Source organism: Mus caroli, unplaced genomic scaffold (assembly GCF_978045245.1).
Source record: "Mus caroli unplaced genomic scaffold, Mus_caroli_1 scaffold_17, whole genome shotgun sequence".
Classification (NCBI taxonomy): domain Eukaryota; kingdom Metazoa; phylum Chordata; class Mammalia; order Rodentia; family Muridae; genus Mus; species Mus caroli.
The window spans coordinates 87,905,063-87,922,109 of NW_028227272.1; the positions used below are offsets into that span (position 1 = coordinate 87,905,063).

The following is a 17,047-nucleotide window of genomic DNA, read 5'->3' on the forward strand; positions in this document are numbered from 1 at the left end:
CCAAGGACTGAACCTTTAGAATCATGAGCCAAAATAAATATATTCTCTGTAACCTGTTTCTGTAGGGGATTCGGTCACAACTAGAAAGGAGCCAGCACAACCTGGCACACAGAGTGCATATCTGTGGATCAAGTAAATGACCAATGCAAAAGCCAGTGATTATCCTAAAAGATGTTAACTTAGATGTACTTTCTTGCAGTGCAGAGTCAGGTATGCATTTTTGGACAGGCTCGTGACAGAACCAGGGCCTCACAGACATCAATCACTCACTCTCTCAGAGCTGAATCCTGATGAAAGCTATGCTCACACATACAGCATGTAGTACTAGAAAGCAAACAGACTTTCAAATAATGTTTAAGAAAACAGCAATGCCCACACGATTTGTCCCAAAGTCACTACCTTTTCATGCATGGGTTCAGTTCCAAATGAGCCACTTGGACTCTTTCTAAACTCCTTTGGAACATATCTTCTTTTTTTAGTAATTATGAACTTATTGGAATTTCTACTTAACTATAATTTTGGCACAAATTGGCACACTCAAAATACCAATTCATGCTCATACAATATAAACTGCACAACTGTATTTACTATTTAATGACAAAATAACACATAAATTACCAGGTACAATGTAATCAGATAAACATTATACTATAGAAGACAAATCACTATTAACACTGTGTTCAAGGAGACAGAGAAACCTTAGTGCTGGGACAACCTTCTCATACATGCAGGACAAACCTGCTCAACAGACACACCTTCCATGTCAAAGTCTGCAGCGACCTCTGCGTCTTCACCAAGCAGGGTGGAGCTTGCTGATGAGGGCAACGTGACACTGATTTTCTCTAAACTCATCTCTTCTTCCAAATGTTGGATCCAGTCTGGACTTTTTAAAGTAATTGTTATAGTCCGATTTAATAGCTAGTTGATATAAAAAAAGACACAGAAAATATATTAACATGAAAACTATGGTGGAAGAAGGGTGCCCATGTTACAGCACACACATTAAAATTCCACGTGGAGGCTGTTCACAGTCTGCCTTTAAGAGCTTATGATGCCGAATAGAAGTAGTTAGGATTCCTTTACTCTGGCCAAAGACAAACCGCTGATAACAGCTATGCAGTTCTGGTTTGGATCCATAGCTAGGTAACGGTTCCTCCACTGAAACAAGCACAGGAGAGACAGACCTTGAGCATGCTCTCGTGCTGTGTGGCTCTCTCTCACTGGCACAGCAGTCCTGAGGGCTGCCCGACTGGATGCTGTGTGTGCTAAGCCAGGCTGTTAGCATTTCAAATGTCAAGAGAATGTTCTGTGAAGATTATCTTGAAGCTTCTACAAGAATGAACTGTCGTGGAAGCGGAATGGCAGCACCATGTAAAGCACGCCCTAGCTTTCCTTCTTCACTGACGTGACTTTTACATCTCAGGATGATTCAATAAACCAACATGTGACAACCAAGTTACTCTGTGTCTCATTGTACTTTTAAAAATTCTTCAAAAATGTACTGTTAAAGAAGACTATTTCATCATGGCCACAAAGATGATACACTCTCACTTAAAGTCCACAGCACTTGAAAGACCAGCTTCTTGGTTACGAGCTCTTTCTCAGTTTCAACTCTTTTGTTTGAAGGGTTCCATAGTGGGTGGAAGACTAGGTTTTTGAATATTTACAAATGATTTGCACAGGTATGGTCAATGCACCGTGCCGACAGCTGGCAATTCTGTGGGTAGATTCCAGCTCAAAGTATTAGTACTCTCTGGATTCCCCGAAGGCACCGAGGTCCAAAGCTACTCACTTAAACAGCATGGCTGTCTGACAGTAACTGAACTTTGAAGTCAGAGTCCTTAAATCCCTTACTTGTTTTATCAGACTCAGGGACTGAAATTAATTCATCATTTGCCTATACATTTCACAGTTCATTAAATCAACAAAAATCTTTTATATTTGCAAATATCATTTAAAATCTGTGTGTATGTGTGTGTGTATGTGTGTCTGTGTGTGTGTGTGTATGTATGTGTGTCTGTGTATGTGTGTGTATGTGTGTGTCTATGCAGCCTAGGCTGCTTCATATTTTTTTCTCTGAAATGGGATAATACCTGAAAAACTTAGAATTAAATTAATGATTCTAACAAAGTTAACACATGAGAGTTTTAGAAATGTATAACTTTCAAAAGGGCCAACTAAGTATTATCTTATATTTCGGCTTTTTTTTTTATCATTTTGACATGAATATATTAGTACTATGTTCAAAAACAAACAAACCTCAGGCAATATACACATGCAAATATTCTTCATTAAGGAAGCAAACATAACATGACAAGTTCAGAGGCTGTTAAACGCCTGAGGGAGTTGCTCACTGTTGGACAAATGGAACCTAGAATTCATACAATTAGCAATGAAGGATTTCACTAAAAAAGAAAAATGATTCATAAAAATTGGCAGATGCAACATTTCACAGAAACAAAATTACACCAGGTCATCAGTGTAAGTCTCCCATCCATGACATTTCAGATTACAGACTAGTGACACCCCGTAGTTACATCTGAAGCTGCTACAATGTTTGTTCTCTGACCCCAAAGCCTTCCCTTGGCCACACATGAATAACCCCCGGAAAGAGAAGGGCCTCCTGCGCCTTCCGCCCGGTGCTCTTGTAAATAAAACACGCTTCCCACTTGGTAGTAATGCAGAGAAGCTGGAATATCTACTTTTAATGAAAATTTTATAATATTTTGCATTAAATATCATAGAGATCAAATTAGGCAGGGAACATCTTTTCTTTTCTTTTCTGTCAATGGTTAATATCTCTAAGGGGGAAGTAAAATAATCTTAAGTTAGGCAGACCACTAGTCTCAATAAAAATATTGAGTAACCCTTATGCAGTTCATGGGCTTCAATTTTTCTTAACTGAAAACACATCTAGGCATTCAAGTTGCTTGTCTGTAAAGCTGCAATCTTGAGACATGTCAAATAGTTTAGGATTACCAAATCTACCTTACCTCTTTCCCATTGAGGCTCAGAACATTCAAGGCAGAGCTTCCCTCCAAAAACGTAACCCACATTTTATCTTCTACAAATCTTTAAGAGAAAGAAAAAACAGTGAATAAGAATATAATTAACTTCTCAGAGACATAACTAGCTTAATCTCCAGCCACTGGTTATGAATGAACAGCTGGGGCCAAAAAGAGAAGCTGGTGGCCAGTGGGCTGGTTCTCAGGGGAGGCTGCTCTCTGCACACAGCACTTCCATGCTGCTTCCTTTACTCTGACCCAACGCAGCCAGGAACTATGCATTCCCAGCGTTTCACTGACTTTCCTGAAAGCCATTTCCTCTGATTAAGAAAGATAACAGATATTATTAATAGATAATATTAATGAGAAGGAATCCCCAAATAACCCAACTAACTGGTCACAAGGAGCTGCAGTTGTCTGTCTGCACAGACAATTCTTCCTCTCTGAGTCTTTGCTACGATCCCAAGTTTATACTCTGGAAATGAGACACGCCCTACACCCTTCAAAAAGGGAGAAAATGAAACAAAGGACATAATTTGAAGTCACTGATTATATAATGAGATTTATAACAAAAAATAAAACAATGTTATCCATCTGATTTACAGAAGCAATTCTGCAAACTGAATTTTCCCAACGATATGGAGAAAACCGTTCTCATGCTCACATTCTAAAAGATTATGGATTTTAAGGGTTAAAAAAAGACCCAAATAGAAGTGTGCCAAACTATGTTCCTCTACTGAAATCAAGTGCACACAGACTACATCTCACAATCCCTCAGATATGACCAAGACAACTGACGCAGCTTCTCTGGCATGAAGCTCTTAAGTTCCAGGAATGTTGTCATTCCAAATACACAGGGATAGTGTTCTTACCAAAGTGCTACCCAATGGCTGCCATTGAGGGTACCCCTAGTTAAGGCTGTTGTGAGCTGTGCCCCTGTTCTTTGGTAACTGTGCACCACACACCCACTCTCTTGTTAGTATGTGCTTTTGCTTGTCACCTTGGTACCATTGGTGTGACAGAGTACCCTAACTGTCCTGACACTTACGGCTTTCTATCACAGCAACAGACAATTTTCTTATCAATATTCTCTCTAATGTTGAGAATATTCTGAGGAAAGCTTTTAGCTTCAAGTCTGGATTAGGAAGACCCCAGTGAGTCCCTTCTCCTTTCCCTGTCTCTCTCCCTTTTACAGTGTGGAGTGTTCTAGCTCAAGGCTGTAGATTACATTTGTTCATGAAGCTGCTCGCTGCCCACTCACATAGATCACAGATGTTTTTGGTGCTCTGACATTTCTCTACTTGGCAAGGCTTACAGTTATCTGTAAATGTGGGAGACTTTACAGTGTACTTCCTAAAGCCTTAGTTCTTAAGTCTTTTAGGAACAAATGGATTCATTCCTGCCAGTGCATGCATGTGGACGTCAGAGGACAACTCCGTGCAGCCAGCTCTCTCCTTCCTCCTTCACATGGGTCCCAAGTGCAGAACTGAGGCAGTGCCTTTGTGCACTGAGCCATCTCTAGGCTCAGGTTTTAGAAGATTTTGAAGATTTAAAATAGAATGCTCTCAAAGATTGGGGGAGGGGTAAGAAAAAATCAAAGGACCAATAAAAAATGTCTTTTTAATTGTATTTGTTCCTCTGCTCCCTGAAAAGATCTGCCATGAAAAGTACCTGATCACCATTCCATGGATCTGGAGAAGAAGCCACTACAATGACTCTTCCAAACAGATTATAAGCAGAGCCATGTCTTTAAGTTCTCACTCTTCTACAGTTTCTACAGTACCATGTCTTATAGAGCTTGGCCTACTGGATACAAATAAAATATCCTCAAAGAAGCAAATGCACAACATACAAAGGGATTAAGTAGCACTCCTTTCCCTATGGAATTAAAAGACACACATGAAATTCAATTTCCCAAAACAGCTGGACATGTGAGAGAAAATCGTGCTGAGACAAGAGGCCTGCAGTCCTGCAGAAAGCAGGTGGGGAAGTCAACACAGGGGCCAGGACTGGAAGAGACGGTTCCTGCTCATCACACTTCAGCTGGCTGGGAATTGAACATTTACAATGACATCTAGAATATAAACATCAGCTTTCTTAAGCTTAGGGAATAAAAACAGTCCCTCCGGGTTATTTACTTATTAAAGACAGCTTATATACTCTCTATGTAGTTCACGCTGGCCTTGAAGTAATCGTCCTCCTGCCTCTTGAATCCTAGAGTACTGGTGTGCGCCATCAAGCCTTTATTTCCCTCCCCTCAAAACACTAAAATGACCAAGCATAGCTCCCTCGCCACAGAGCTTGCTACATTGCTCCACCGCTGAAGAACCGTGAAGAGGTCACTCCTGAACTCAAACATAGCTTTGTCTGCAATTGTGCATGTAAGGCTCATCATCCATTTTACGTTTTCTTAGCAGAGAGCTTAAAGACCTAGGAGCTCTGGAATAACACCCGAATACGGCCTTTAGTCTGGAACTATCAGACATATGATGGACTGTCAGGCACTCGCTCAGGCTTTTCAGTGTAGCGACTACTACTTTTCCGCACTCTGGGTCACAAAGCCCTCACTCACCGTATGAGTATAACTTCACCGAAGTGTGCAAACTGCCGCAGGAGCTCGTCAATCAAAGCATCATCAAAAAAAGTACTTTCCTGTGCAGAACTTTTGATTGAGACCAGCACTGTGCCATCTGGTGGGCCCTGGACGGCAATAACTTCTTTATAAATTTTTTGTCTCTCTTCAGCTTCCACTTCAAATATATCTATGTCAATCAAGGCAACGACGGGCCTTAGGGCACAGAGGAGTGGAGATGCGTTAGATATGTTTCTAAAGGGACTTATTTCAAACAAACGTCAAGCATCATTAGAAAAACTGAGTTTGCTTAAACCTATGGTCAGAAGTCTTCAGCTCAGCTCTTCCATAGTGCAGCAAGGTGCCAGGGGTCCATGTGTAAAGGATTTTACTTTCATCTTGGAAACTAGCATTCAGGAGATCTAAATCTTCAGCTGCAATTAGAAAATTCAAGAAAGGCCACATGAGAAGGACAGGCAGGTCATGTGACACATGTAAGTGACTACTTCCTTCTAGAACCTTCAGCAGTCTGAGGTTAGAATGACAGAACTCTGGAAGCAGCCAGTATTAGACATCTTTTTTTTTTTTTTTTTTTTTTTTTTTGGTTTTTCAAGACAGGGTTTCTCTGTATAGCCCTGGCTGTCCTGGAACTCACTCTGTAGACCAGGCTGGCCTCGAACTCAGAAATCCTCCTGCCTCTGCCTCCCGAGTGCTGGGATTAAAGACGTGCGCCACCACGCCCGGCTAGTATTAGACATCTTTAATCTAGAAATATATTTGGTCAAGTTATTTTATTCTTTACTTGGGAAGAATTAAGATATTACTTACTTCTAAAATTACTTAAAGGCCTGGGACCAAATAATGTCTCATAAAAGTTCTATTGACTGACAGTGTGGTCATTCAAAAACCACAAGTTCAGAATCAGAAAGTTTACAAAATAAATGTTTCTTCACTTTACATAAAATTATATCACTGAAAAATATGGACATAAAATGTTTTCAAACTGTTTGTTTTATGCTAGATAACCTTTGTATAAAAGGCTTTTGTTGCTCAATACTTCTTGCTCCTTTCCTCCTCCTCACAAAATGCAGATTAATTTACCTAAAGAAAAAGTCCACTCCTAACCTGATCTGTCAAAAGGCCACTTCCTCCTTCTCCAGAGGACACGGTCTGTCCAAGCAGGGGTGCGACACTTCTCACTTGTGTCATAGTCTTCAGAAAACAAGTCATATTTATAGGTCGGAGCAAACGTTACTTTTCCCTCTAAGAATCCTCTAAAGATCTAAAATAAACATACACAAAGTTTTTTCAAAACACATAAACATTTATTTTTTTATTTAAACTTTTAAATTTTTCTTGATTTTTGGGAATTCATGCATGCAGTGAAACATGATCACATATGACCTCTAATGCCCCTTCAACTCTCCCTACCCTCTCAGCATCGTGTCTTCCTTTTTGATAACTCATTAAACCCAACTCGTGCTGTACACATGTGCATAGGTGTGGGGACGTCCACTGTAGCTGCAGCTCTAACCCTCCCTGATGCTGTGGCCCTTTAATACAGTTCCTCATGGGCTGACCCCAACCATGAAATTATGGTTGCTACTTCAGAACTGTAATTTTGCTACTGCTATGAATCCTGATGTGACTCCCGGTGGGTCATGGCCTATAGGTTGAGAACCAGTCCTAATGTGACTCCCAGTGGGTCATGGCCTATAGGTTGAGAACCAGTGTACCAGTGGCCATATCTTTAAAAAAAAAAAGGGTCCTCCCTCCTGCAGTAACTCTCAGCTGCAATGGCTCCTCCACAAGGGATGGGGCCTCTGCAACTCTGGCTGGCTTGGTCCTATGTAGGTTCGGTGCAGGCAACTTTGGCGGCTAAGTGCAAGCCTGCCATAGCCATGCTGTTCGGCACTGCTCATCCTGTTATCCGAACACGCTTTCTGCCTCATCATCTGAGATGTTCCCTGAACCTTGGTGGCGCTGGGGTTAATACGGGTGAATGATTTAGGGCTCAGCACCCTGTCTTATTCCCAGGACTCTGGCAGTTACGGATCTCTTCACTGACTGCTAACACACAAGTAGCTCATTTGACCACGGCTGAGAGCAGCCCAAGCCTGCTGGTGCTGGTTGTACTTTATTTGTGTTTGCCTTTGCACATGTGTGCTGGTGTCCGTGGAGGTCAGAGTAGGGCTTTGGATCCAGGGTCTTCAGATAGGGCAGCAAGTGCCCTTAATGACTGAGCCATCTCTCTAGTCCTATATTTTTATGCTATGAGCTGGATAATCTCATACAAAATATCTGTCTATCTAGTAAATATTTCTAACAGAACAGAACAAAAATTAAAAAAAAAAAAAAAAAAAAACCAAAACCAAAAACCCCACAGTAGAGAAATGTGACCTTTTCCCACTTACTCTTCCAGTAGTGAAACTTTAAAAGCATGAATAAAGAAATCACCCTGCCTTATGAGACATTCAGAACTCTGACGGACTGGGATTGCAGCTCAGAAGCAGAGCACGCACCTGGGAAGCATGAGGTCCTTGGTTCAATCACCAGTCTTGCCCCATCGTAGAAGATGGTATGAGATTTTGGGACTCATCTAACCTGATACCACCCACACTCTGGAGTAACAGAGCTGACATCCATGATGGTGAAACAGCCACTGAGGTGACTTCAAGCTTGGTGGCCCCAGTTACTGTACCAGTGGCTCCCAGCCCTTCTACTTAATCTGAGATTCCACATTATTATCATTCCTACAATTATAGGCCTTCTGTTTGATAGTGCATCTTACAGACACATTAACGTATTTTCTTCCTAAGAATAATTATAAACGTTTTAAAAATATTCTCTTCCCCTTCCTTTCTTTCTTATTTCTTTTCTTTCATTCTTTTAAGAAAAAATAATTCTATATGTTTAGCTACAGGTATGTAGAAAAAACTACCAATAAATATACAAATGAAATAAGAAAATATGCTTAATTGTCAAAATTCATACCCTCCTTTTACAACTTTTCTTTATTGTATGTATATTTATAATTTATATGCATGTTGAGTGAAGAGAGCATATATGTGCCACAGGACACCTGTAGAGGTCAGAGGACAACTTTTGGGAGTTGTCACTGAGGCAGGATTTATCTTGATTCTGTAGTTTTACTCCAGGCTGACTGGTCCACAGCCTTCTGGCAATTGACCGGTTCTCATGTCTGCTTCCTAGCTGCCTAAGGATTGCAGTTGCATGCCACTGCGCTGGGGTGTTACCTGGGGCTTGCTGTTTAGGCTCTGAAGATCAAACTCTGATCTTCAGCATTGCAAGGCAAGTGCTTTAACTCCAGTCTCATCTCCCTGGCCCCTCAAACTCCTCCCTCTCCCTCTCCCTAACGGAAAAAAAAAAAAAAAAAAAAAAAAAAAAACACCTTACATTCCTTTTTATTTCTGTGCATCTTTTTATATGCCTACATGTGGACCTGGAGTTACAGGTGGTTGTGAGCTGCCCAGTGTGTGGGTGCTGGGAACTGAGCTTGGGCTTTTTGTGAGAGCAGTGAGTGCACTTAATTGCTGGGCCACGTCCCCAGCCCTCCAACCCCAGCCCTCCAACGGCCCCTTTTGTAAGACAGCGCTCTTCTCAGGAAGCAGTTACCTGTCCTGCATTTTTCTGGTTGATGAGCTGATCCCCAGCGATCAGAGAATCCCAGTTTTGCTGTCTGATGAGCTCTTTAACCTCTTCATTAGGAAGGTCGATTCGATAGTTGAAATCACCACACCAAAACACATAGTCATGGGAGAAGAGCATTCTTCCCTGGAAACAGGAGACAGCAACCTGGGTGTCACACTGGGTCTCGGCCTCACACGGGCTTGCACTGTCAGCACTGCGCCTTGAGCCCAACAATAGCAAGACAGCAGACGGACGCACACAAACACTGCTGGTGTCTCTAAGGACTGCGGACAGGAAATGTAGGACAAACTGAAATGCAGGGCAAAGGCTGGTCTTACAGAACCGTCAGCAGAAGCTTACCATGGGGAAACTCAGTTTTCGTGCTATTTCTACAAAATCTTCATTTCTCTCTTTGACTTGGGACTGCCCTGCAGCAAAGTGGCTGCAGACGAAGCAAAGGCTGGTGGTGTGGAAGAGCATCCGAATTGCAACGGCGCCCTTGTTTCCAGTTGCACCTCCCATGCCAGTTTTCACAGTATCAACTGCAACATCCCTACAAAGCACAAGTTATGAATGGAAGAGATGGCATCGCACACGCTAGGGCCTTTCTTGTAATGGCTTGAGAAGAGACAGAACGGTGTCTGTCACTGACCTGATAAAAGGAGCGTGCTGTGGTCTGATAAAGACAAACAGGCAGACACCCACCAGCTGCTCCGAGGCCAGCAGGACATATTTGTTGTCCCTGGAGATGGTCTTCTGCAGCTCCACTGCCCACAGCTTCTGGTTGGTTGTGCTACAAAGTATTACAGAGGGAGGGACTCTTAAGGAAAGCTTTATACACAGTTTTATACATCTGATTGCTTAAAAAGAGGAACATTTTCATCCAAGCTGCTCTTTGTTTCTGTTAAAAAGAAAATGTGCATCTTAACCAAAATAATACAGTGTTTCAGTATTTACAACTTATTCAAGAGGAGACCCGGGTTTACTGAGATGGCACACCATGTAAAGGTACCATGGCCAAGCCTGACAGCCCGAGTTCAATCCCCATGACTCTTGGGGAAGGAGAGAACTGACCCCTGAGGTTATCCTCTGACCTCCACATACACACCATTGCACATGTGTGCCTTCATACACACATGCACCCAAACAAATAATGCTAAAATTAAAAACCCCAAGAAATAAACCAAGAGAGATCTGAAATGAGTTAGAAAGAGACGTGAGGTGAGCGACGCAGATAAACGTCACACTTTTATGTCAGGTATTGTTGGGTTAATGAGAAACATGGGCGTCTACAGATCACCTTGTCTCACTCCCACTTATTTTATGAAGCCAACTTTATTATTTTAAAACTCTGTCTGTCTGTCTGTTTCCCTCCCCCACCCTATATCATGCATGTATGTCATGTATGTATAGGTGCCTGAGGAGGCCAGAGACAGGCATTAAAAATGCCGGAGACAGAGCCGTCCTATGGGATGCTGGGAACTGAACGCTGGTTCACTGGAAGAGCAACCAAAGATCTTAACTTAGCAGTACCTCTCTGTCCCCTAAACTAATTTGCTTTTAATTTAAGAAATTTTTCTTTTAAATAATTATGGAGAAAATGTTAAAAGCCTACAATTTGTTAACGGTAAAGTAAGTCATCATATACTAATATTTAGCTTCAATATCTCTTTCCTTCCCTCCTTCTTATAAAACTGGGATATTTTAGCCAAATCTAAGACATATGCCATTTTTCTCATAATTACTTTTATGTCTTTAATATAATGGACATTTTTATCTTTACAAAACCTACAATATCATCACCAAATAGTCACCCTTAATACACCTACAATTGAGAAACAAGATCAACTTTCTGAGTTGCTCGCGGCTGGCTGTTCAGGGAACAGTACTAACCGACGTCACCTACTGATGGCCTGTGCACACATCTATTACCTCACTAAGAGCTATAAAATACTCAGGCTATTATACTAAGCTTCATAAAGAGCTGATAGCAGCTATTCAAATGAAACCGTAAACTCTCCAGAGGGGGAGGAGGGCGAGGGAGGAGGGAGGGGCTCAGAAGACAGCCTGTAGGAGCTGGCTCTTTCCCTTTACCATGGAGATTCTAGTGATCAAACTAGGTCATCAGGCTTGCTGGCAAGTAGCCTTACCTGCTGAGCTAGCTTGCTGGCCCAAAAGCTGTATTTTCAAACAAAAGTGAGAATTTTTATAAAACTTGTATTAGCTATTGTGATCTTGACTGCTTCCCAATATTTGAAGATTTTGATAAAATATCCATTGATGATACCAAAACAGTACATTCACACCAAAGATGTGTCAAAATTAGGAATATCTACATACTCAGTGAACCTTCCTAAATGACCGCGAAACACAGCGTTATGAGACCACTCCATGGGAAATGAGGGACAGGTTTTAGCACAACAAAAGCACAAAAAGCTCACTAATTGGTGTTGGAGGTGGCTCAGCAGTTCCAAGTGTGGGCTACTCTTCCAGGGTGAGCACAGGCAGTCCCTAGCACTCACATGATGGCTCACAGCCATCTGCAGCTCCAGTCTTAGGAGCATCTGATGCCCTCTTCTGACCTCTGTAGGCAGTACCTGTATGTGGCTCGCTTACATACACAAAGGCAAACACTGATGATACACATACACACAAACAAGTCTATTTTTTCTAAGAGGTTAAATTAACAAGGTTTTAGATTCCATTTTCAACTAATCTTTAAGAGGTACTACCACTTGTTCAGTTATTATATAGCACCCGTCAAAGGAGGCATTTTCTAGAAAGGTCATTAAAGGATGTCTCCAACTATATTTTATTTGCTTTTTTTCTTCTTCACGTAATTCACTCATAACAACATTGCAGCACAATATGGAACTGCATGAAGTATATGTAAGAATCCAGGTTTCCTAATGTAGGAAGCGATTTGTAAAACCCGTAAAACACTGCCATGCTTCCCAGTAAACCTCTGCTTTAGACATGCTGCAGAAGAAGAAGGGGAAATGTATGTGAGCGGGCATGGGTTCTCTACTGTTGCTGTGCTTTGTGGGCATGGGCATGGGCGTGGGCACTGCAGTGCACGGCTGGGGTCAGCAGTCACCTCTGGAGAGATGCTTGCCCCTTCTCCTTTATACAGTGGTTCTAGGGTCAAACTCAGGTCATCAGGTTTGGAGAAAAGCCATCTTGCCAGTTTATATTTTTTCAGTCTTAATTTCTAATATCAGTATTTTAAGTTTAGAGAAAGACTCATACCAAAAATACTGAGAACTACTATTTGCAGTTTAGAAAGTACTTTTCCACACATTTTCTCAATTCCAACACTGTGACAGCTCGTTTCCCTATCTTTCATTGCTGTTACCATGCTAGCTTACCTTGCATTCACAATGTTCCCAGCATTCAGCTCCACCATTTCTTCAAAGCCAATTGCAAATATATCAGTTGGCTTACTTCTCTTATCTACAATTAAGCATCCAAAAATACCTTTAAATATAGCATTGGTTAAATGGCAGCCTCAGCCAATAAAGTACAGTCCCAGAGCACATAAAATCCTTTTATGTTTTGAATTTAACGAAATTCATACTGCAGGTAAAAGTTCATCAGTGAAGCCATATTACTGTAAATGTAAGTCTGTTTAAGGATATTTTGAAGATCCTGAAGAACTAAGTAAAATCATTTGAAAACAACTGTTAAAATTTGCGCTACTAACAACAGAAAAATAGTCACTTCTTACAGGTAACAATGAATCAAATCTGCAGAATTAAAAGTCATCTTCTGAGATGATTGAGGCCCAGAGAATCCTTACTGGGGGAACTGAGTGCAAGGGGCACCCCTGTGCCTGCTCAGCATCACACAGCACGTGACGAAGCAGGAACTGAAGCTGGAAGGCTCTAAGCTTTCCTGATACTCATGACACACACAACACTGGGAGCCATGACGGGGCTCAGACCCTGCCTTTGCCACACTGGCTGCAGGGCCCTGTCTGTGTTTTAGGCTCTTCAGCTATGAAACTGGAATAACAGCCTCAACGTAATGAATCTGCTATGAGAATTAAACGTGGGAAAAAACTCCATGATGCTGTTTTTATTATTATTAATCATTCTATTATTATCTCTCTTTTCCACTTGGATTACTGTAACTGAAAACAGCCAGATTTTCATAAATTATCTGAAAGAAATCCTAAAAGCTAAGATATGATAAATTAAAAAGGATTAAAAAAGGAAAATTTTTATCTTGCACAAGTTCCTACACCCAGCACCTTCATATATACTATTGGTATTAACAAGGAAGTTTAAGTGGATTCTTAGGTTCCTAACTTCAATTATACTCAACGTTGGAAAGCTCTCCTGTGAATAGCTCTGTGGCAGAGTGTCCACAATGAACAACTAAGGTTTGTACTATTGTCCTCATGTACATGTGTGTGCACCTGAGGGCTTATGTGTGCCACAGCTATGAAACCTCAGAGTTCTAGAAGAACAATAAGCCCTTTTCTCTCTGAGCTATCTCTCCAGGCCTCTACAACCAAGTTGTCACAATTCCTCCAAAACTGCTCATGATCCACCCTGGAAACTGGGACATTCTGGGCTTACATCCTAAAGTACAAATGATCCACTACAGACTAACCTTGGGTCAGGTCATGTCAGTCTATTTCAATCAAACCAGAAGCCGTCTCTCTCGTGTGTGTACGGCTGCCTTCCAGGACGTCTCCATCCCACTCTTCGCAGACACAATTGGCCAACAAATTTTAAATTTTCTATTGCTTTTATTTTTCTTTTATAAATCAAAGTTTTACTGTGTAGCCTAGGCTTGGCTAGACATTAGAGCAATCCTCCTGTCTCAGTCTCTGGAGTGCTGGGATTACAGATGTAAACCACCATACTCACCTCCACCACTGCTTTTTTGTTTTTGTTTTTTGTTTTTGAGACAGGGTTTCTCTGTGTAGCCCTGGCTGTCCTGGAACTCACTCTGTAGACCAGGCTGGCCTCGAACTTAGAAATCCCCCTGCCTCTGCCTCCCAAGTGCTGGAATTAAAGGCATGCGCCACCGCACCCAGCTTTTTTTTTTTTTTTTAAAACTAAATAGCACATTGTCTACAAATAAAAAGTGAGGGAAGATTTTATCAGACTTAACCTGAGAAATGTTGGCTTTCAAACTAATTTAAAAAGCCGAGTTTCTGTTCTAAATTAGTGAAGTGTCACACTGCAGTCAGGACTTCAATTAACCCCTGATATAAAAGCCAACCTTGAAACTCCTGGATGCCGGCTAACTTGGGAGCGTCCAGAAGCCAGTCTGTGAGCGTCTGGTTCTTGAACGCTATACTGCGGAACTGCTTCCCGCCGTTCACATTCCAGGTGCCAACACACACTCGAATCTTCTTGGGCTTTGAGTATTTGTAGAAGTTCTCACACATGTTCTTTAAGACTTTGGAAGATGCTAATCAAAAACAAGACGCAAGAGAATGTTAGCTGCAGTAAACCATTTGTAAGAGTGTTCTTCGTTAACAGGTGGTATCTAGAAAATACAACTACTGTCACAAGCACAAATAAAAGGCATGCACAGGCACAAGGGAGAGGTCAGCCTTGAATGCCAAGCCCAGCCGGAGGCATTAACCACACTGAATCAATGAAATTAAAATTGGACATAAAAACCCGCTACAGAGTGACTGTAGCAACATACAGCATGCAGGAAGAACTTCTGATTCAATGGTATGCTGGTTTATAATATGTACAACTTAAAAGCCTTAATTTTTTTTTAGCAATATAGCAACTGACTTAAAATTTTATTAAGAAGCTAGTAAAAATATAAATTTTATTTCTCCCTAAACAAAAGCACTTAAAAAACATTTAAAATTCAAATTACTGACAGGCAGCTTGATGAACAATGGCTCCCTCACAAAAATGAGCATTAGGGAAGGAGATGAGATGCTGAGATGAAATCTCCACCTGCAGGGGTCTGTCTCTCTGTCCTTAGCTTCAGCCCTCTGTTCACTCAGCACTCAGCCACAGGCTATGTCAGGCCTGCTCCTATCACACAGCTTTCTGCCTGCAGCTGGAACTCCCCCTGCAACACTCTTCCCTTCTCCCACTCTTTACTTCCAACAAGGCTTCTCTGATCAGCTGCTTAAAACTGTTCTATGCCTTTCAGGTCCCACTGTCCTCCTTTGCTTAGTTTCATATAATCTTTCATATTTTGCCAAATAATCTCACCTGACTATTTTATTATGATATTGAGAACTAGCAGTGTCCTGAGAACTGGGGTTGGGAAAGGTCAGTACCACATTAGTCTCATGACAGTAGTTTTGACTTCCGAGCCGCTGGGAACTGAAGATTATTTGGATAACCATATCTCCAGTCACTTAAGAGCAGCTGTGTGCATTTTTCAACCTCGTTCTGTTTGATTTGATCATCTATAGCGATGACTGGGTGCAAACAAAAGCAGATTATCTGCTCTCTCTTCAGTACAACTAACTAAAGCTGACAACATCCAGCAGAAAACCATTCTCTATTATTATAGACATCACTGGACTTTAAAGTCATTGCCACTGTTACTGTGAAAAACAGCACTAAAAATCCACTCGGTATCAAGATGTCCATTCTGTGACTATACAGCTTAAGGAACTGAGCAAAGCAGTAATGCCATGTGCACAAACCAGGCTGTCATGTTGTTTGAATTAATAAGGTCAAGTCAGTTTACAAATAGAATAAGAAGGTAGAGTATAATCGTAGTTTCTTCTCAACACATTGGCACCTAATGTGTTTAAAGAAATGGGTCTGTTAAGACCAGAGATGTCTAAATGCTATGTCCTTACAGAAATGGAGTCATTTCCTAACCCAGTGCACAGCCAGGTGCTCCCTCCTCACTTTCATTTAAAACAAAACAGCCACACTTTGTCAGAAGAGTCACAATGGTGATCAGGCAAAGCGTCCTCAGGAGGGGAAGAAGGTGCTGACTTGCAGCTAAATTCTGGCAAGACTTTCTTTGTCCTGTTTGCTACAGATTCACTTTTAAAGGCAAGATCATAAACCACAGAGAATGAAGAGATGAAATTCCTATGAAATCAGAGGCAAGGAAAAGAGGAGCCATATTAAGTTCAACATGCACCTGCTCTGACTTGGTGAGCAACATGATGCTGTTTAAAGTGAGAAGGCTTCAGATCTTGTTTTAGTGCAGGTCTGTAGTTCTAGAGAACAAGTCGTCTGCAAAGCAAGGGGATGAGCCAGCAACCTGTGTGCGGGGCAGTGCTGAGTGGGTGGAAGCAGCATGGACAGCATCTGGACAATGCAATAGTCCTGTGCAGGCCGTTTCCTGCAGTCTGTGGCGAGTAAGATCTAACAGTGAGAATGTGCAAGGAGATATAAAGGGAATTTAATCTAGCTGAATCATCGCCCATTGGAATATGCCTCTGATGCAGGAAGAGAAAGAATCCTGTATATTTCTTCCTGAATAAAGTATTTAATTCCTGCAAACTTAAAATTTTTATTTGGAATAATAATATTAATTTATTCTGTAAAATGATGAAATTACACCTATGTGTGTTTAACATCAGCTTTAGAAAAATAAAGAAAAGGTTGCTTTTATTTATACATTGATTTTTCTATACTGTACCTGACTGTAAAGTCTGTTCAGAAACTATGGATGCATCAAGAAGAAAACAAAGAATCATTAGTAAAACAACAAGTTACATCTAAAACTTATTGTGCTACCTTAAAACATCCTGAGATGGCATTATTTCTTTCCAGCTGACAACTTGAATCTGTTTTCTGAAGCTGTCACAGCGAAGACAATAACTAACCATAGCTGATACAAACCGTGTGTCTGATGACAT

General features: G+C 41.3%; 1 protein-coding gene across 19 annotated transcripts in view; it reads right to left on the minus strand.

Moving 5' to 3' along the window:
- The window catches only part of Synj1 (synaptojanin 1), a 78,826-nt gene that overhangs the window by 21,554 nt on the left and 40,225 nt on the right, over positions 1 to 17,047 (minus strand). For 13 of the 19 annotated variants that reach the window (XM_029470616.2, XM_085832364.1, XM_029470617.2 and 10 more), the window contains exons 13-23: positions 16,828 to 16,851; positions 14,464 to 14,655; positions 12,597 to 12,681; positions 9,881 to 10,021; positions 9,589 to 9,781; positions 9,214 to 9,372; positions 6,703 to 6,859; positions 5,894 to 6,011; positions 5,578 to 5,793; positions 2,994 to 3,072; positions 756 to 918 (exon numbers count right to left, since the gene is read on the minus strand). In XM_029470616.2, the coding sequence (XP_029326476.1) occupies positions 756 to 918; positions 2,994 to 3,072; positions 5,578 to 5,793; positions 5,894 to 6,011; positions 6,703 to 6,859; positions 9,214 to 9,372; positions 9,589 to 9,781; positions 9,881 to 10,021; positions 12,597 to 12,681; positions 14,464 to 14,655; positions 16,828 to 16,851 (1,527 nt within the window). The remainder of the gene's footprint in view (positions 1 to 755; positions 919 to 2,993; positions 3,073 to 5,577; positions 5,794 to 5,893; positions 6,012 to 6,702; positions 6,860 to 9,213; positions 9,373 to 9,588; positions 9,782 to 9,880; positions 10,022 to 12,596; positions 12,682 to 14,463; positions 14,656 to 16,827; positions 16,852 to 17,047) is intronic. The other 6 variants (XM_029470618.2, XM_085832365.1, XM_085832374.1 and 3 more) reach the window with 1 other exon arrangement.